The sequence below is a fragment of the Salvelinus sp. IW2-2015 genome, linkage group LG4p, assembly GCF_002910315.2.
Source record: "Salvelinus sp. IW2-2015 linkage group LG4p, ASM291031v2, whole genome shotgun sequence".
In the NCBI taxonomy this organism is placed as follows: domain Eukaryota; kingdom Metazoa; phylum Chordata; class Actinopteri; order Salmoniformes; family Salmonidae; genus Salvelinus; species Salvelinus sp. IW2-2015.
The window spans coordinates 13,986,354-14,007,789 of NC_036841.1; the positions used below are offsets into that span (position 1 = coordinate 13,986,354).

Below are 21,436 nucleotides of genomic sequence, written 5' to 3' on the forward strand. Positions count from 1 at the left end.
GAAGCTTGAACTCTGTTTGCCAGGTTTCCGGGATTACACAGCCATTAGTGGAGCTGCTGCTATTGTGTCTGTCACGCATTAGCCTTGAAGGCTACTCAAACATAAACAGGTACATGAACAGGTACATAAACACTTAGCTTCCGTCAGCTGATGTAACTCCTCTGTAACTCTAGCTAATGTAACTCCTCATGTAAAAGTCAATCGGGGAAACATTGAGGGACTCCTGGGGTGTACAGTGAGTCAACACTGTTAGTGAAGTGTAACTCAGAGTGCGTCTTCGAGTCCTTCCCCATCTAGAGTTGTTGATGTGGAGATAATACATTTGTTGGGTGGTTAATGTATTACCTGTCCAGTGTTTCTCCTCTCAGACACTGATGGGAGRTACGAAGATGGTTGTGTTTGGGTGTCAACTTGCTGGTCTTCCCAACCAACTAATTCCAACCAGATTTAAATGAGACTGGGCTGGGTGTGTGTGTGCATGCTCAGCATTTAGCAAATGATTGATTTACCCATTCATTTTCATCAGACAGCTAGTACTACATCAATAYGAAAGCAGTTGAAGATTTGGGTGGTCAGGAAAAAATGGTCCATGACCTCGAATTGACCTTGTGATCGGTAGTGTGTGAGTAAGCAATAATGTACTGTTACTGACTAACTTTAACCTCCTTCGCGAGATTGTTTGGCTCTGACCATCTCCACGAGCATGTCACGACTAGATGTGTATAAGAGACTAACTTTAACCTCCTTCGCGAGATTGTTTGGCTCTGACCATCTCCACGAGCATGTCACGACCATGTGGGATTTACCATATCATTTCTCTCTCTCTCTCCAGAGCATCACTGAAAGACAAAGTGCTTACGTAAGTGTGTTGACAACCAGTTTACTAATGGGGATGGTAATGGTGGTAAATCGTTCCTCTACAGAACGGCACTTCCTCTGTGTGAGCGTTTGTGTGAGAGCTGTGTTTATTACATTATCTGATGTGTGTGTCCACAGGACGGTAGACCTAAAGAAGTCTCCCCCTCCCTTCTCCATCAGCGGCTGTATGAAGTTGAGGACCTGCATCACACWGGAGAACATCTCTGTTGATTACAGTCTCTCGCTTTCTTTCTCTCTCACTCTCTTGCTCGCCGATATTGATCTGACAGTCGTGTGTTTGGATATAAAACGGTAAAAAGTATGTCTCTGTAGAGGGGGCAGCAGTAGCCTTGAGGTTAGAGAAGCGGGCCAGCGACTGGAGCATTTGCCGGTTCAAATCCCAGGGCTGACGGGGAGTGAGCTGGTAACAAGAGGGTTTCTGGCATCAATATCTCAGGTGCCACCTACCGCTAATGTTCCCTTGGAACTTAACCCTCTAACTCTTCATTGGGCGCTGCGCTGCGGTTGCCCTCTGCTCCAGTCTCTCTAGCCATGTGCACATATATCAAGGGGTTGGATTTTAAAAAAGCAGACGATAAATGTTTGTCTCGTGCGTACCAATAAAGTTGACCTTAGACTTACATAGCATAACCTTTGTGTCCCTTGAGTGTGGCACTGTAAGSTGATGCAGAGTAATGGAGGAGCGTGTGTTTTAAAGTATGACCCCTGGTACGCTCACATAAGATGGAGCATATCCGTTATCTCGATGTTCCTGATGCTCTCTCTCACTCATATCTCACCACACAAACCTCAAACAACCCACTCCCTCTTCCGGCCTACGTGAAACAGAGTTAATACAAAACAGGGAGTTCATTTGAACTTTGTAGCAATACCACATTTTGTTTCCATCATAATACAAAAACCAAATAATAAATCGAACTACTATTCACCCGTCACGCTTTGTCATCTTTGGATGAAAAAATACGTTTTGGGTTAGGGTGTCTCTATCGATAGTGGGAAAACATGGAGAAGTGTGAGACTAAGGGGTTGGTTGTGGAGGAAAGATTGACAATGACGAAAAAGAGAATGGCGCCTTAGCTGCTCGTCAACGAGCTAACCACAGAAAGTCCCACATCTCCTTTCTTATAAGCTGGAGGTAACATTCCTCTAAAGTCTCATTTCAGGTCGGTTTGATCGTTTACGCTTCAGGTTCTTTGCCTTTGTTTGTCCCACGTATCTGTCTCTCGGATATGTGTTTCCATACCAGTTCTGTTTTGGTATCGAGCGTATTCGTTACTGACAGATAACACTCATTTGTAAATGCATGTGTGACTTCTTTGAAGTCTCGGTTCCTTGTGTTGTTGAAATTTGTTTGCAAATATTTCCCTCTCTGATATTAACTGGCTATCTTCCTCTAAGATCTTTTGGCCTGTCCCCTATGTGTGACAGAACAGAGATGGACTGGCTCAGAACATGTACAGAACTTCATGGAACACTGGATCCATATAAGTGATGATCAGTGTTAATATAGTCACAGTAGGCAGATCCTCAGTTTGCTCCGATGGAGATGGTTTCTGATATACAGCAACTTTGCATGGAAAATATTGCACGACATGTCACCAATTCATTTACATACTCATGGCCTATCCCGATCCCATATGATGTATTTTCATCTGCGTATTTCCCCCTGCACCCTGCTGTTTTCTGTGAAACCTGTGGCGATCAGGAAACCTGACCGAGGTGTGGTGGGAGTTTCGAAGAACCTTATAAGATATAGAAAAGAAACTTGTAGGTTTATTCTTAATCTGTGGTTGAGCTCGTGTTGGAGTGATATCCCTGTGATGGTGAGAGTTTAAGGCGGTGTTTACCATAACAGGTGACACCGCAGATATACGGGTGATATAGCAGGTAATCTGAGGAGGAGATAATTTTTTATCTCTGCTCCCGTTTAGAGCAGACAATAGTTCCTCCCCCTCATTGCTGCTGTGCAGGTCACAGATAGCCCCGGTGGTTTGCCTATAGGCCCTATGGTTCACAGTATGTGGAAAAAAGTAAGAGAGAAATCATTCCATGTGTTTGATACATGTGAAATGACAGTCATTATTCAGCATGTGAAGACTACATTGATTCTGATAATGTCAAGTGTCTATTTTTTGGGGGGGGTCATGCTCTTGATTTTAGTGAGAAAGTGCAAATACCTGTACAATATTTTGATATTTTCTATTTCAATAAAACTAGGTTATAATGTGTAAATGGTATTGCATGAAACTGTATGTTGGTTAATGAATATAGCTGGAGTTGTCTGCTTATCAGTTGATAAGGTGTTCCCCTGATAGAAAAAAACGTTATGAGTAGTGTTAGAGACTGAAAGAGGAAGTGGCTATCTATTTTGGCCCCTGTCTAACTGCTAATCTAGTTCAGAATCTAGTTTGGGAAATCACTCATCTAGCTAAGAATTTCCCCAGTATCACAATTGGCCCAGGGGCCGTGGTAGGCCGTCAATGTGAAAAAGAATTTGTTCTTAACTGACTTGCCTAGTTAATTAAAATCCTTTTTTTATGATTAACCCCTTTCACATACTGTATGTCTGTTTAACCCCATTCACATACTGTATGTCTTGTTTAACCCCATTCACATATACTGTATATGTCTGTTTAACCCCATTCACATACTGTATGTCTGTTTACCCCATTCACAACTATACTGGTATGTCTGTTTAACCCCATTCACATACTGTATGTCTGTTTAACCCATTCACATACGTTATGTCTGTTTAACCCCATTTCACATACTGTTGTCTGTTTAACCCCATTCACATACTGTATGTCTGTTTAACCCCATTCACATACTGTATGTCTGTTTAACCCCATTCACATACTGTATGTCTGTTTAACCCCATTCACATACTCTATGAACAACATGGCTCTGGAGGAGATGGCTGCCTTATTACGGGCTCCCAACCAGTTGTGCTATTGTGTGTATTTTTGCGTTATTTGTAACTTATTTGATACAGAATGTTTCTGCCACTGTCTCTTGCGACCGAAAAGTCCTTCTGGATATCATGACAGCGATTATTCACCTCATACTGGACAAACATTTTTTTATTTAATGAGTCAGATGCAAATTTCAGACACCGGACAAGGCCCAAATCCCTGTCATTCGCATGAAGAAGAGACGGAGATATCGGGGACGTAGGTCGGGGTGCCTTGTAAGGATCCGACGGCGAGTGAGTAATCCCCCTCTACCATCTGGTTCCAGGTCATCTACAAGACCCTGCTAGGTAAAGTCCCCCCTTATCTCAGCTCGCTGGTCACCATAGCAACACCTACCTGTAGCACGCGCTCCAGCAGGTTTATCTCTCTGGTCACCCCCAAAACCAATTCTTCCTTTGGCCGCCTCTCCTTCCAGTTCTCTGCTGCCAATGACTGGAACGAACTACAAAAATCTCTGAAACTGGAAACACTTATCTCCCTCACTAGCTTTAAGCACCAGCTGTCAGAGCAGCTCATAGATTACTGCACCTGTACATAGCCCATCTATAATTTACCCAAACAACTACCTCTTACCTACTGTATTTATTTATTTATTTTGCTCCTTTGCACCCCATTATTTCTGTCTCTACTTTGGCGCTTTCTTCCACTGCAAACCAACCATTCCAGTGTTTTTAGTTTTTATTTTACTTGCTGTGTTGTATTTACTTCGCCACCATGCCTTTTTATATTTTTATTTATTATACATACAGTGGGGAGACACAAGTATTGATACACTGCCGATTTTGCAGGTTTTCCTACTTACAAAGCATGTAGAGGTCTGTCATTTTTATCATAGGTACACTTCAACTGTGAGAGACGGAATCTAAAAACAAAATCCAGAAAATCACATTGTATGATTTTTAAGTAATTAATTAGCATTTTATTGCAGACATAAGTATTTGATACATCAGAAAAGCAGAACTTAATATTTAGTACAGAAACCTTTGTTTGCAATTACAGAGATCATACGTTTCCTGTAGTTCCTTGACCAGGTTTGCACACACTGCAGCAGGGATTTTGGCCCACTCCTCCATACAGACCTTCTCCAGATCCTTTCAGGTTTCGGGGCTGTCGCTGGGCAATACGACTTTCAGCTCCCTCCAAAGATTTCTATTGGGTTCAGGTCTGGAGACTGGCTAGGCCACTCCAGGACCTTGAGATGCTTCTTACGGAGCCACTCCTTAGTTGCCCTGGCTTGTTGTTTCGGGTCGTTGTCATTGCTGGAGAGACCCAGCCACGACCCATCTTCAATGCTCTTACGAGGGAAGGAGGTTGTTGGCCAAGATCTCGCGATACATGGCCCCATCATCCTCCCTCAATACGGTGCAGTCGTCCTGTCCCCTTTGCAGAAAAGCATCCCCAAAGAATGATGTTTCCACCTCCATGCTTCACGTATGATGGTTTCTTGGGGCTGTACTCATCCTTCTCTTCTCCAAACCGGCGAGTGGAGTTTAGACAAAAAGCTCTATTTTTGTCTCATCAGACACATGACCTTCACCCATTCCTCTCTGGATCATCCAGATGGTCATTGGCAAACTTCAGACGGGCCTGACATGCGCTGGCTTGAGCAGGGGGACCTTGCGTGCGCTGCAGTATTTTAATCCATGACGCGTAATGTGTTACTAATGGTTTCTTTGAGACTGTGGTCCCAGCTCTCTTCAGGTCATTGACCAGGTCCTGCGTGTAGTTCTGGGCTGATCCCACCTTCCTCATGACATTGAGTGCCCCACGAGCGTGAGATCTTGTGGAGCCCCAGACCGAGGGTGATTGACCGTCATCTTGAACTCTTCCATTTTCTAATAATTGCGCCAACAGTTGTTTGCTTCTCACCAAGCTGCTTGCCTATGTCCTGTAGCCCATCCCAGCCTTGTGCAGGTCTACAATTTTATCCCTGATGTCTTACACAGCTTTCTGGTCTTGGCCATTGTGGAGAGTTGGAGTCTGTTTGATTGAGTGTGTGGACAGGTGTCTTTTATACAGGTAATGAGTTCAAACAGGTGCAGTTAATACAGGTAATGAGTGGAGAACAGGAGGGCTTCTTAAAGTAAAACTAACAGGTCTGTGAGAGCCGGAATTCTTACTGGTTGGTAGGTGATCAAATACTTATGTCATGCATAAAATGCAAATTAATTACTTAAAATCATACAATGTGATTTCTGGATTTTTGTTTTAGATTCCGCCTCTCACAGTTGAAGTGTACTATGATAAAAATACAGACCTCTACATGCTTTGTAAGTAGGAAACCTGCAAAATCGGCAGTGTATCAAACACTTGTTCTCCCACTGTATATTTGTTTGCCTTCACTCCCTTATCTCACCTCACTTGCTCACATTGTATATAGACTATTATTTTTTTTCCACTTATCATTGACTATATGTTTGTTTTACTCCATGTGTAACTATGTGTTGTTGTATGTGTCGAACTGCTTTGCTTTATCTTGGCCAGGTCGCAATTGTAAATGAGAACGTGTTCTCAATTTGCCTAKCTGGTTAAATAAAAAAATAAAATCAGTCCTATTAGCCAACGTGCAATCGTTGGATAACAAAATGGATGAGCTCCAATCAAGACTATCCTACCAACGGGACATAAACTGTAATATCTTATTTTTCACCGAGTTGTGGCTGAACGACTACATGGATAACATACAACTGGCTGGGTTTTACAAGCAAATGCTGAAGCAGGAAGTACCAGTGACTCGCTCAATAAGGAAATGGTCAGATGACGCAGATGCTACGCTACAGGACCGTTTTTCTGGCACAGACTGGAATCTGTTCTGGGATTCTTCCGTCACTGGCTTCATCAATAAGTGCATCGATGACGTCGTCCCCACAGTGACCGTACGTACATACCCCAACCAGAAGCCATGGATTACAGACAACATCCGCACTGAGCTAAAGGGTAGAGCTGCCGCTTTCAAGGAGCAGGACTCTAACCCAGACGCTTATAAGAAATCATGCTAACAGCATCAGCTGTTCCCGGACGACTGTGTGATCAAGTCTGTAATACCAACATGTTTCAAGCAGATTGTGAATAAAATAAATTGTGAATAAAATACCATGTTTCTTTACTCTAGTTAACGCTGAGGAGTCACTTAAAGCAGTCACTGACATTGTCGTGACAAAGTGATGTGCGGCAGGACGAAAACAGAGGTTGAGCTGCTTTTCAAAACAGCAGACAGCTGTCGCCTGCTGGCTGCTGCTGTTTGGTGGGTTTGAGCAGGAGATTTGAGCAGGAGGCGGAAAGCCCCCTTTCTGACACCCCTTCACCCATTTCAACTGACAAGAAGCGTTTCACCACAAGTGAAAGAAGTGTGGGAGGAAAAAGGAGAGAAACAGTTCTGACTTGGTAGACGGGGTGGATTATAATGACAATGCAAATATTATCATTATAAAGGACTCTCCGTGCTCTCTGTGAATACACGTTTTACAAGTTAGAATGTTCAGATATTTATCAATGTTGTTCGGACTTCTCTGATGGGTTATCTACAGAAAATGCACACATTTTACCACATAACCCCCCACTATAAGAAGCCAACATTGTGTGCACCATAAATGAGAGGGTTCTTTCTAACGGGTGGTTTATAGGTCAAGTATTACTAATAACTGCAGCTACTGAAAGCCGAACAGAGTGTCGTTTGGCCTGTAGTCCACTGACGTTAGCTGTGAAAATGTTATTAACGTGTTAATCTGAAGTAATGTTCTATTTTGTCTTGTGCTCTTTCTCTGAGTAAGGATCTGAAATTTGTATTTATTCATCTCAGTATGGAAAGATCATACATACAGTATGTGAATGGGGTTAAACAGACAGACAGTATGTGAATGGGGTTAAACAGACATACAGTATGTGAATGGGGTTAAACAGACATACAGTATATTGAATGGGGTTAAACAGACAGACAGTATGTGAATGGGGTTAACACAGACATACAGTGTGAATGGGGTTAAAACAGACATACAGTATGTGAATGGGGTTAAACAGACATACAGTATGTGAATGGGGTTAAACAGACAGACAGTATGTGAATTGGTTTAAACAGACATACAGTATGTGAAAGGGGTGAAACAGACATACAGTATGTGCATAGGTTTAAACAGACATACAGTATGTGAATGGGGTTAAACAGACATACAGTATGTGAATTGGTTTAAACAGACATACAGTATGTGCATAGGTTTAAACAGACATCCAGTATGTGAATGGGGTTTAACAGACATACAGTATGTGAATTGGTTTAAACAGACATACAGGATGTGAATGGGTTTAAACAGACATACAGTATGTGAATGGGGTTAAACAGACATACAGTATGTGAATGGGGTTAAACAGACAGACAGTATGTGAATTGGTTTAAACAGACATACAGTATGTGAAACAGACATACAGTATGTGAAATGGGGTTAAACAGACATACAGTATGTGCATAGGTTTAAACAGACATACAGTATGTGAATGGGGTTAAACAGACATACAGGATGTGAATGGGTTTAAACAGACATACAGTATGTGAATGGGGTTAAACAGACATACAGTATGTGAAATGGGGGTAAACAGACATACAGTATGTGCATAGGTTTAAACAGACATACAGTATGTGAATGGGGTTAACAGACAGACAGTATGTGAATTGGTTTAAACAGACATACAGTATGTGAAACAGACATACAGTATGTGAAATGGGGTTAAACAGACATACAGTATGTGAAATGGGGTTAAACAGACATACAGTATGTGAAATGGGGTTTAACAGACATACAGTATGTGCATAGGTTTAAACAGACATCCAGTATGTGAATGGGGTTTAAACAGACATCCAGTAATGTGAATGGGGTTTAAACAGACATACAGTATGTGAATTGGTTTAAACAGACATACAGTATGTGAATGGGTTTAAACAGACATACAGTGTGTGAATAGGGTTAAACAGACATACAGTGTGTGAATAGGGTTAAACAGACATACATTATGTAAATTGGTTTAAACAGACATCCAGCAAATAAAATAACATTTTATTTGTCACATGCACCGAATACAACAGGTGTAGGTAGACCTTACAGTGAAATGCTTACTGACAAGCCCTTAACCAACAATGCAGTTTTAAGAAAAAAGTGTTATTAAGAAAGTGTACAAAGAAAAAGTATACAAATAAAAAAGAATTAAGGAGCAACATTAAAATAACAGTAGCGAGGCTAAATACAGGGTGTACCGGTTAGTCTGGGTAGTTAAGGTAATATGCACATGTAGGTAGAGGTAGCAGAGAGAACAGTCAATGACTAAGGTGGCTGGAGTCTTTGGCAATGTTTTGGGCCTTCCTCTGACACCGCCTCGTATAGAGGTCCTGGATGCGCTCTACCCTCTGTAGTGCCTTGCGGTCGGAGGCCGAGCAGTTTCCATACCAGGCGGTTATGCAACCAGTCAGGATGCTCTCGATGGTGCAGCTGTAGAACTTTTTGAGGATCTGAGGACCCATGCCAAAAGGCTCCAAAAATATTTAAATAGCCACAAATAGAATTAAGATTGCTGATCTTTACAGTTAGGAAAAGGAGAGTTTACTTGAAATAGCATAAAAACGGTTTGTAGACATATTGCATGACTCCCCACAGTCTAGAGTGCTAAACAAACCCTTCTGTGTGTCACACAGTGTCCTCAGTTTGTGGACCTTGTCAATCAAATGTCACTTCCAAATCACCCAGAGAAGGAAGCCAAGTGTTCACGCTGCAGTTCAGCCCTCCCTCCACTAGGGGCAACTCTGATAAAGCCGCCAGGAGCGGGAACGATTCCCCTATGCATGTAGGCAGGTAGGAAAAGGTTACTGAGTCCTCCAAGTTTACCACTGTGTCTATGTGGAGATTGTTCTTTTTATAGCTAGAGCTTGTAGATTCCATCTCGCATATGTCACCTGTGAGATTGCTGCAGCCTAGCTGCTCCTCTGTCAAACTAAACAGGGCTACAGACTGTCCGTCGACGCTCCCCTCATTGTGTCTTCTTGCCTGGCACCAAACACATTGGCTTGTCCCTAAACAAACGCATGCTATGTGACCAGACCTGTATCCCACAACAGGATCAGCCATAACTGTTTCGCATGAGATTTGTTGAAATCTCTGCTCTGTCTCAAAAACATGGGTGTCCACCGAAGAGGGACTCTGGCTCCGGTAGCCATCCCCTGTGACCATTTCCATCTCAGGCAAGATTCCACAGTCCTCCCCCTGTAGACTACCAGCACACCCTAACTGGCAGCCCAGCCCCACCCCACTGTCCTCTTTCAGGTTGATGTCTGTGTTCATCGTCCCATCCAGCAGGGGCGGCTCTCTAGTTCCACTACTGCTGCTGATGGCACTCTCTGGTGCTCCCAGGCTTCCACAGCAGCCACTGTCTTCTTGCTTTGCCGGACTTCCTCCGTTTCCATTCCCAGAAATGTGTGATTGAGTGCAAGCCCCACTGTCCAGACCCGCTCTTCTGTCCTCTCCTTCTTCCAGCTCTCCCTTGCCTGCTGTAGTTGTCCTCTCGTCAGCCAACCAGACCATGGCATCAGTTCTTGCGGTGTTCATGAACCAGCCTTTGTCTGTGACGATCTCCAATGGGTCAACTCCCACACAGAGAGGCTGCCAGCCGCTGCCTGGGGATTTCTGGGGTAAAAGAGGACAAAAAAAGGAAGTGATTGATAACAGAAAACAGAATGACAGTAGACCCTTAGTTTTTATTAAGATAATCAGGGTAAACAGACAGTTTATATGAAGACTTAGTAAAAGCCTGGGTTTTTCCCATCTGTGGAGTTGCAGGAAATGAATATACTGTATGTGGTAGAACAAAGCACCACTGAACTTCTCTACTGAGCCATTTAATTCGTGTTCGTATTCTTATATTTGATTATTGTAATTATTTCTTATTGTTGTTTGATTATAGAGAAGGAACCTGCAAGTAAACATTTCGCTGAAGTGTCCTTTCCCTGAAGTGTCTTCTCCCAGAAGTGATAGACATAGGCAGATCTGTATTAGTGAAACTGTTCAAAGAAACTTACCAGTGCAACAGGCATTTTCTCAGGACGCCTCAGGAAGTAGCAAAGGCAAAGGGACAGGATGACCAGGACCCCCATCACACTTAGGATGGAGAAGGACACCACAGCAAGGATATACCACTCTGATGAGAAACAGAACATGTTTTTAGCCAAATGAGTTTGAGGCAGTTAGGCCGGTGTATGACACGTCAAAATGTTGAGCCATATATGGCCATGTAGGGCTGTGTAGTCTGAGATGTATTACCTTGCTCCGGCAGAAGGAGGCACTGTTCAGGGGAGAGCTCACTGGTGAATTCTCCTCCATTGCCTGCGACTTTGAGGCTGACACAGTACTCCTGTCCCCAGTCAAGAGACGTAAACCGAACCTCCGGCTTATCCTCGTCATCTTCATCCTTCAAATGCCGGATGACGGTCTGCAAGCCAATAAATGAAAAGGTCAGTCAATACAGTAACATGAATAGATGAACTAGGATGAACCGCATGTCATAATAAATGTTATTACATTAGAAGTACCGTTGCTGGTATGTTTTAAAACTAAGTATGATCAGTGTCTTACTGTCCTTTACCTTGTGGCCCTGCCCTTTTCCCTGTAGGTAGATAGTGTAAGTCAGGCCAAATGGGAAGATCTTTTTTAGTAATGGCTTCCTGTGAACACTGACTGTTACTGAACTGGAGGTGGCCAACAGCGTACTGGAGGGATGCTGCAGTTTACCTGGGAGTACAGGGGTAGAGGAGAAAGGTAAGCAATGGACGAGCTTTTGGCAGTGTGTCACTATAAGCTAGAAAGAAATGAGCACATTTCTGAAAGCAATACCTATTCAACTCGGCCACTAAAACTTTGCTGTACTTGACTTACTTTCTCTGGGGTTGAACCTCTTCGACCCTGACCATGCAGAGATGCTGTTCTCAGTGACCAGTCGAACCCGGACCTTGTAGACCATGAAGAAGTCATTGATAAGGTAGGACAGGTCACAATATGTCAGCTCGGTCCTGTCACAGCTGGTCACGTTGGTCCAATTAATATTGACATACCTGAGGAAAGACACATGAACGTAGCTAGATTAATTCTTTTTTTTTCTTCAGATATGAGGAGAAGGTGGTATGGAGGAATGATTGAAAAGGAGAAAGGGGATTGTGCGGATCGGGAGGACTCTAAGATGGATGCATGCTGAAGTGAGGTAGCTAAGTGACACGTCTGAGAATGAAAGGATGAGTGAATTAGTCGGACGTAAGGAGTATGGGGTATACCTGGCCATCTGCACCTGGTACTGAGCCAGTGGCGGGGCCCCTTCAGGGGGGTCCCAGAGCAACGTCACCTCCCCGTCCCATTTGTCCACCGTCAGATTGACTGGCATCAGTAGGTCTATACCTGTCACAGTTATAACATTCCAAATGTTAAGGAATATCCAGGCATTTTTTTATGAGATTTTGAAAGTACAAAACAATTCTAGGAAGACCGGGTGTACAGAAGAGCAATAAGTTGTTTGCGGGTTTCCCAAAAATGACCGCTTTTCATCAGGGGTTTTCTAAGCCAGTTTTTCTACGAAATGTCGCAATGTGTTTATTATTAATACATCGTCAAAGTAGAACTACATCATAGGATGCCAATTGAACGACACATTTTCTCTGTTGACTCAAGTTAACTAAATTAAATTATTAGTCAATGTTAATCATCAATCACAATCAGAACTTAGTTTGTTGTTTACGTAAATGGGCATTACCCTTTTAAATCGATGTGTGTCTAGAAACATGTTCCATTTTGATAGGAAGGACACGTACACACTGAGATAATGTACAACATGCTGCCTCAAACACTTTTGTGTTTTCAAACACAAGCCAGACTAAGATGTGCATTTCAAAGTGCAATATTAAAGTAGATAATAAAAAAAATATATATATATATATATATATATGCTGCATACATAATGTTCTTACATTTAGAGAGTCTATTAAGAGAACTAAACAGCCTTAACCAGCCATTTAAAATACCTTATTAAAGCTTTCATTACCTGACACATAGTCTGAGATCATCAGGAGAATGGAAATCCAAAAGGTCCAATCCATGTCCAATGTATGTTTTAGTTCTCAGATAACCAGGGTCATACTGTAGATAATGTCAGCACACGTCTGGTGTCCCTCATCACCTCAGTCTTCTCTCTGACTGCAGGAGACTGGAAGGCTCAGTTGGACTCCTACGTTATGATATGAGAGGCTTTACTCAAGCTACAGTTAATAGTTGACATGACTCCCACGGTCTTGTTGATCTGTGTGATGGTGTGAGGAGGACGTGTGTTTATTTCCCCATATGACCTCCCAGCCCTCTCTCTCTCTCGCTCTCGCTCAGCTGACAACGGGCTTCCTGTTCTGACTGTAGCACGGCACTTCCCTCCTCTCGCTCTTCGCCCCCCCTTTCTGATTTGTCTCTCCCTTCCTCCTTTCTGACAGCCACCTATCTTTCCATCTCTCCTCATAGAACAAGGGGGTTTAAAATCACTGCTTGGGACGTGTCATCCATTTGTACGTAGATATTTATTGCAGAGATTTTCATTTGCCCATATTTATCTGAGCAGGGGCGGAGGATGAGTGTGTGGAGCCGTGTGTGTGTGTGTTTGTTTGCGTGTGTGCGTGTGTGTGTGTGTCTTTCCCTTGTCTTACTATTGTTTTAACATAACGTAGGGGTTCAAATGGGGTCCTAAACTGGAAATAAAAATGTTGCAGTATAAAAATGTGTTGTTTTTTTTAGCAAGTGTTAGCCATGAACGTCGCCCACCCAGTTTACATCTCAATCACTGGAGTAATGGATTCAGAAAGGAGCTCCAAAATATATATGTCGGTTCCATGACTGCCCATCTCAGTACTGCAGAAGTATGCAGAAGGAGCCATTGTTTCCCCCTGCGGCCCAGAGTTTTTCCGTCTCTGTTAACCTAACCAGGAAAACTCTGGACCCTATGACATTGATAAATCAATTGTAAAATGGTTTCATATGGGCTATGATGGGAGCGGTTTTTCCTAATCAGGTCACATGGTTTTAAAAAACTCCTGAAAAAACCTCCTGGCTGGGGGGGGGGGGGGGGGGGGGGGAACCCCATGTCAAACTGCAGCTACCTTATATTTGTTCATATTAATTATATGTAGACCATATTAAGAGGGGGATTTCCTCTACACAGACACAAACTACAACTGATGGACAATAGAACTCACTTTCAAGGCTGTGGGTAACTGGTGAAAGGAGTCAGGCACAGGAGAGCTGAGATGCATGGACAAGGTATTTAATACAAGATAACACCAGTATAAACACAATACTATAGTGCGGGTAAAATACCGATACCACGAAAATGACCGGGCGTAATAACAAAACCCGGCCGTCAAAATACCAGACGTCAGTAACAGCCTGAACAATAAAACAAACAAGCACACAAACATGGGGGAAACCAGAGGGTTAAATAATGAACATGTAATGGGGGAATTGAAACCAGGTGTGTAGAAAACAAAGACAAAACAAATGGAAAATGAAAAGTGGATCGGCGATGGCTCGAAGGCCGGTGACGTCGACCGCCGAACGCCGCTCGAACAAGGAGAGGGACCGACTCCGGCGGAAGTCAGAGACACTCACAGGGCTGAGCTTGCATTATGCATGTTTGCATCACGCAGGCCTGTGCAACTGTAGGCCTTATGAAAATGTACTCACATCTGTCACCACTATTATGTTGATTGATTCATTCCAGTTAATAATTTTGGATTGAAAACGTACATAAGTTTGAATATAAACCAAATTTGATCACATTTACATTTCCTCCTGACACACAAATGGACTATAAATACATAACTTGACCAATTAGTTTACCCTGACCAGATGTACTGGGCACGTAGGCTGTATACAGTTGCTCTTATTAGTAGATTACAGTTGATCAGACTGAGAAATGGTCTCATTTTCATCCCATACAGCAAGTTAGATCTCTAATGTTTCGGTGTAGCCTAGGCTGCTGCAACATTTATGTCATTTGTTTTTCTTGTCTGTTCGGAGTGTTTTTGTGTTATCATCTTTGCTAAATAAATACAGAAGGGAAGTGGAAAGCCTAATCAAGCACAAAAGAATGCGCTGGCCAACCTCTGTCTTTAATGTCACCTTTTAATGGATGATACGATGGAAGCTGTCAAATCATTCTGAATTGATTTCGGCATCCCATAAATCCCAGTCTAAAGTTCCATATGTTCAGCAAGTAAAGCATCTTAACGTGCAATTACCCCGGCAAGATCTTTGTAGTTACCTTGTTAGCGGAACTTTCCTTCTCGTGTCCTTTAAAAGCTGTTTCTTCATACCTTCTCGTTGTGTTGCGCATTTTGAATGAGCAGACCTTCATCCATTATATGATCGATGCAGCTTTTTTCCAGAAGCTTGATTCTGATGTGGGCATGTATATGCTCCCTGCTTTTGTTATGCATTTTAGCTGAACGGTCGATGTTCTTCAGGTTACTGTACCCACCTTTCACCCAATGCTCAAGACTTTCCAAAAAGCAGGCAAGGCCAGCAATACAGGCAGCTTGATGAAAGGCTCCCTGTTAACCAGCTATACTTTTGATACCAGTTGGTCTTGAACGCCCTCAACTTCTCAACCTTCTTCATGAAACTGATCTCAGGCAGAGGTCCACCCTCGCTTTTAATTCACACTTTTTCCTGTGTACCCCAGAGAATGAAAGTGGTTCTTCAGCACAAAGTCCACAACATTTTCGGTAGCATTGGCCATTCTGCCATTCAGGCGGTGAAAACTGCACGCTCGCCGCTTGCGCTGGTATCTAGTGCTACTGCTACTTGCTACTGGAGATAATATGGAGTTGCAGCAGCATATATGGTGACTGTGAAAGTGTGCGTGTGGCATCAGTATGCATGTGTGCGCTTTATGTAGTGTGTGTGTCAGTGGGTAGAGTCCAGTTTGTGTGCATAGAGTCAGTGCAAGAGAGTCAATGCAGGTAGTCTGGGTAGCCATTTGATTAGCCATTAAGGAGTCTTGTTTAGTGGTCTCATGGCTTGGGGGTAGAAGCTGTTCAGGGTCCTGTTGGTTTCACACTTGGTGCAAGAGGTGGTAGCAGAGAGAATCATCAAGGGCTGTTGTGGCTGGAGTCTACCATGTGGTAGCAGAGAGAATCATCAAGGGCTGTTGTGGCTGGAGTCTACCATGTGGTAGCAGAGAGAATCATCAAGGGCTGTTGTGGCTGGAGTCTACCATGTGGTAGCAGAGAGAATCATCAAGGGCTGTTGTGGCTGGAGTCTTTGACAATTTTTGGGTCCTTCCTCTTACACCGCCTGGTAAAGAGATCCTGGACAGCAGGGAACTCAACCCCAATGATGAACTGCGCTGTACACACTGCCCTCTGTAGCGCCTTGCGGTTAGATGCCAATCAGTCTTAAAACCATTATTTTAGATTTGTTGTGGATTGTTAGATCCTACTGCACTGTTTTTTTATTTAACCTTTATTTAACCTGGAAAGTCAGTTAAGAACATATTCTTGTGTACAATGACGGCCTAGCCCGGCCAAACCCTAACGACGCTGGGCCAATTGTGCAGCACCCTATGGGACTCTCAATCACAGCCAGTTGTGATACAGCCTGGAACCGAACCAGGGTATGTAGTGACACCTCCAGCACTGAGATGCAGTGCCTTAGACCACTGTGCCACTCGGGGGCTAGGAATACAAGCATTTCACTACACCTGCAACAACATCTGCTAAATATGTGTATGTAACCAATACGATTTGATTTGATTTCGATTTGATGCAGTCAGTCAAGATGTTCTCAATGGTGCAGCTGTAGAACTTTTTGAGGATCAGAGGGCCCATGACAAATCTTCTCCAGGATCCAGTTGCAGAGGGAGGTGTTCAGTCCCAGGGTCCGGAGGCTGGTGATGAACTTGTCGGGGACTATGGTATTGAATGCTGCGTTATGTGCGGGATGTGAATTGGAGTGGGTCCAGGGTGTCTGGGATTATGGTGAGACATGACTTGAGCCATGACCAGACTTTTAAGCATTTCATGGCTATAGATGTGAGTGCTTTGAGGCGATTCTCATTTAAGCAGGTTACCTTGGCGTTCTTGGGCACAGGTACTATGGTGGTCTGCTTGAAACAAGTTTTGTATTACAGACCGGGTCAGGGATAGGTTGAAAATGTCAGTGAAGACACCCACCAGCTGCTCAGCACATGCTCTGAGTATGCATCCTGGTATTCCGTCTGGCCCCGCGGTCTTGCAAATGTTAACCTGTCTAAAGGTCTTATTCGCATTGGCTACYGAGAGCGAGATCACACAGGCTATCGTCAGAGAGAGGATGTGAGGTCTGCGTTTTCTGATAATGTACAGAAGAGAGAAACTGCTTTCTCAGAATCAAAAGCATGACTAGAAAACAGAAGTGATAAGGGTTAGCATGTAGAAACTGAAATCCCCTGACGGGCCCAAAGAATTTCCTTGTTCGAAGAAGTAAAACCATAATGGTGTGAAACAAAAAAATGTTGTATGACTCTGCATGCAGCAGTGTTGTTGGGTGAGGAGTGGATAGGTCTAGGGACATTTTGGGCCCCTTGAGGGACACGGCTCCAAGAGCGGACAAATTGTCCAAAAAACCCACCCTGATTACATGTTCAAATGCATCAGGTACAGTTTTATTGCATAAGGGCCCCCCCATGTGGGCTTAGGGAATAGTACACCCCCTGAGAGAGAGTGTAATCAATCCAAGTAGCAACTCTCAAATCGCTTTCAATGGAAATGCACAGAACTGTGGTCTTGTTCTTCTTCCTCAGATTAAGGGCCAGAGAGGGCATGACTGCCCAAACAGGCTTGTTGAGACCCAAGTGGAAGATGCTTCTTCCTCTCTGAGCAGAGAATATTTTTGCCATACTGATTGATTGTGGTGAGGAGCCACACATGCAAAGCTATTTATTTGTTGTGTCCCTCCGCCAATTTGCACCTGGCTGGGGTAGAGTGGGAAAATACTGATACATATACTGGAATATACGGAGACATTTTTACAATGTATCGAAATAATGTCATGTAATGACGTTGTGCAGGTTCCTGCAAGACATTGTATCATTTTTCTTTTAGTTAACATTGAAAATGGGTCCCACAGACATGATCACCACAAAACGTTTAAATAAAAACCAACGTTTTTTGTATTTTCTGTATTGGGAAAGCAGTGTGTTTCTTTATGCACAAAATGGGTCTCGTCGAGTCTCAACAAGCCTGTTTGGGCAGTCATGCCCTCTCTGACCCTTAATCTGAGGACGAAGAACACGACCGCAGTTCTGTGCATTTCCATTGAAAGCGATTTGAGAGTTGCTACTTGGATTGATCACACTCTCTCTCAGGGGGTGTAGTATTCCTTAAGCCCACATGGGGGGGCCCTTATGCAATAAAACTGTACCTGATGCATTTGAACATGTAATCAGGGTGGGTTTTTTGGACAATTTGTCCGCTCTTGGAGCTGTGTCCCCTCGAGGGGCCCAAACTGTCCCTAGACCTATCCACTCCTCACCCAACAACACTGCTGCATGCAGAGTCATACAACATTTTTTTGTTTCACACCATTATGGTTTTACTTCTTCGAACAAGGAAATTCTTTGGGCCCGTCAGGGGATTCCAGTTTCTACATGCTAATACTTATCACTTCTGTTTTCTAGTCATGCTTTTGATTCTGAGAAAGCAGTTTCTCTCTTCTGTACATTATCAGAAAACGCAGACCTCACATCCTCTCTCTGACGATAGCCTGTGTGATCTCGCTCTCRGTAGCCAATGCGAATAAGACCTTTAGACAGGTTAACATTTGCAAGACCGCGGGGCCAGACGGAATACCAGGATGCATACTCAGAGCATGTGCTGAGCAGCTGGTGGGTGTCTTCACTGACATTTTCAACCTATCCCTGACCCGGTCTGTAATACAAACAGTACCTGTGCCCAAGAACGCCAAGGTAACCTGCCTAAATGAGAATCGCCTCAAAGCACTCACATCTATAGCCATGAAATGCTTTCAAGTCTGGTCATGGCTCAAGTCATGGCTCACCATAATCCCAGACACCCTGGACCCACTCCAATTCACATCCCGCTGCAACACATCCACAGATGATGCAATCTCTATTGCACTCCACACTGCCCTCTCCCACCTGAACAAAAGAAAAACAATGTAAGAAGGTTGTTCATAGGCTACAACGCAGTATTCAATACCATAGTCCACTCCAAGTTCATCACTGACTCCGGACCCTGGGACTGAACACCTGCCTCTGCAACTGGATCCTGGAGATTTGTCATGGGCCCTCTGATCCTCAAAAGTTCAACAGCTGCACCATTGAGAGCATCTTGACTGGCTGCATCAGATTCAAACTAGAATCAAATTCAAATAACATTGTATTGGTCACATACACATATTTAGCAGATGTTGTTGCAGGTGTAGTGAAATGCTTGTGTTCCTAGCCCCCGAGTGGTGCAGTGGTCTAAGGCACTGCATCTCAGTGCTGGAGGTGTCACTACAGACACTGGTTCGATTCCAGGCTGTATCACAACTGACTGTGATTGGGAGTCCCATAGGGCACTGCACAATTGGCCCAGCGTCGTCCGGGTTAGGGTTTGGCCGGGCTAGGCCGTCATTGTACATAAGAATTTGTTCTTAATTGACTTGCCAGGTTAAATAAAGGTTAAATAAAAAAACTAAAATACAGCACAGTAGTATCTAACAAGTCCCAACAAATCTAAAGGAATGGATTTAAGACTGATTGGCATCTAACCGCAAGGCGCTACAGAGGGCAGTGTGTACAGCGCAGTTCATCATTGGGGTTGAGTTCCCTGCCGTCCAGGACCTCTTTACCAGGCGGTGTAAGAGGAAGGATCGAAAAATTGTCAAAGACTCCAGCCACAAAATCCATTGACGATTCTCTTTGCTACCACATGGCAAGCGGTACCAGTGCACCAAGTGTGAAACCAACAGGACCCTGAACAGCTTCTACCCCCAAGCCATGAGACTACTAAACAAGACTCCTTAATGGCTAATCAAATGACTACCTACATTGACCCTTTTTTGCTCTGACTCTATATACACACACTGGACTCTACCCACACACTCACAAATACTTCCACTGACACCCCAAACACACACACACACTACATACGGCCACACACACATAAAGCGCACACATGCATACTGATGCCACACACATACACACAAGCACACACACACGCACACTTTCACAGTCACCATATACGCTGCTGCAACTCCATATTATCTCCAGTAGCAAGTAGCAGTAGCACTAGATACCAGCGCAAGCGGCGAGCGTGCAGTTTTCACCGCCTGAATGGCAGAATGGCCAACGCTACCGAAAATGTTGTGGACTTTGTGCTGAAGAACCACTTTCAATCTCTGGGGTACATAGGATAAAGTGTGAATTAAAAGTGAGGGTGGACCTCTGCCTGAGATCAGTTTCATGAAGAAGGTTGAGAAGGTGAGGGCATTCAAGACCAACTGGTATCAAAAGTATAGCTGGTTAACAGGGAGCCTTTCATCAAGCTGCCTGTTTTGCTGGCCTTGCCTGCTTTCTGGAAAGTCTTGAGCATTGGGTGAAAGGTGGGTACAGTGACATGAAGAACATCAATCATTCAGCTAAACGGCAAAACAACAGCAGGAAGCATAGAAATGCCCACATCAGAATCAAGCTTCTGGAAAAAAGCCGCATCGATCATAAACTCAGCAAAAAAGATACGTCCCTTTTGCAGGACCCTGTCTTTCAAAGATAATTTGTAAAAATTCAAATAACTTCACAGATCTTCATTGTAAAGCCTTTAAACACTGTTTCCCATGCTTGTTCAATGAACCATAAACAATTAATGAACATGCACCTGTGGAACGGTCGTTCATTTTAAGACACTAACAGCTTACAGACTGTTAAAAAACTTAGGACACTAAAGAGGCCTTTCTACTGACTCTGAAAAACGGCAAAAGAAAGATGCCCAGGGTCCCTGCTCATCTGCGTGAATGTGCCTTAGGCATGCTGCAAGGAGGCATGAGGACTGCAGATGTGGCCAGGGCAATAAATTGCAATGTCCGTACTGTGAGAGAGGTACTTGTGAGACGCTACAGGGAGACAGGACGGACAGCTGATCGTCCCTCGCAGTGGCAGACCACGTGTAACAACACCTGCACAGGATCGGTACATCCGAACATCACACCTGAAGGGACAGGTACAGGATGGCAACAACAACTGCTCAAATTACACCAGGAACGCAGAATCCCTCCAGCAGTGCTCAGACTGTCCACAATAGGCTGAGAGAGGCTGGACCAAGGGCTTATAGGCCTGTTGTAAGGTATGTCCTCACCAGACATCAGTGGCAACAACGTCACCTATGGGCACAAACCCACCATCGCTGGACCAGACAGGACTGGCAAAAAGTGCTCTTCACTGACTAGTCGAGGTTTCGTCTCACCAGGGGTGATGGTCGGATTCGCTTTTATCATCGAAGGAATGAGCGTTACACCGAGGCCTGTACTCTGACCCTCCAGCATGAC

At 43.9% G+C, this 21,436-nt stretch overlaps 1 protein-coding gene across 1 annotated transcript; it reads right to left on the reverse strand.

Annotated features, from left to right (window-relative positions):
* Window positions 1-8,875: 8,875 nt before the first annotated feature.
* Window positions 8,876-13,217, reverse strand: LOC111960552 (interleukin-10 receptor subunit alpha-like). The gene is made up of 7 exons (XM_023982593.2): window positions 12,912-13,217; window positions 12,151-12,271; window positions 11,759-11,934; window positions 11,469-11,614; window positions 11,147-11,315; window positions 10,906-11,024; window positions 8,876-10,513 (listed from the first exon to the last, which is right to left on the reverse strand). Exons 1-7 carry the CDS (start codon window positions 12,964-12,966, stop codon window positions 9,551-9,553), a joined length of 1,749 nt encoding a protein of 582 aa, XP_023838361.1. The 5' UTR covers window positions 12,967-13,217; the 3' UTR covers window positions 8,876-9,550.
* Between the last annotated feature and the right edge of the window lie 8,219 nt (window positions 13,218-21,436).

Excerpts from the sequence above, each read along its gene's own strand:
- LOC111960552 (XM_023982593.2), bottom strand. The coding sequence starts at position 12,966 with ATGGATTGGACCTTTTGGATTTCCATTCTCCTGATGATCTCAGACTAT. Across the intron at positions 11,615-11,758 it reads GAGGTTCAACCCCAGAGAAA|GTAAACTGCAGCATCCCTCC; the intron begins GTAAGTCAAGTA and ends CTGTACTCCCAG. Across the intron at positions 10,514-10,905 it reads AGAAAATGCCTGTTGCACTG|AAATCCCCAGGCAGCGGCTG; the intron begins GTAAGTTTCTTT and ends CTTTTACCCCAG.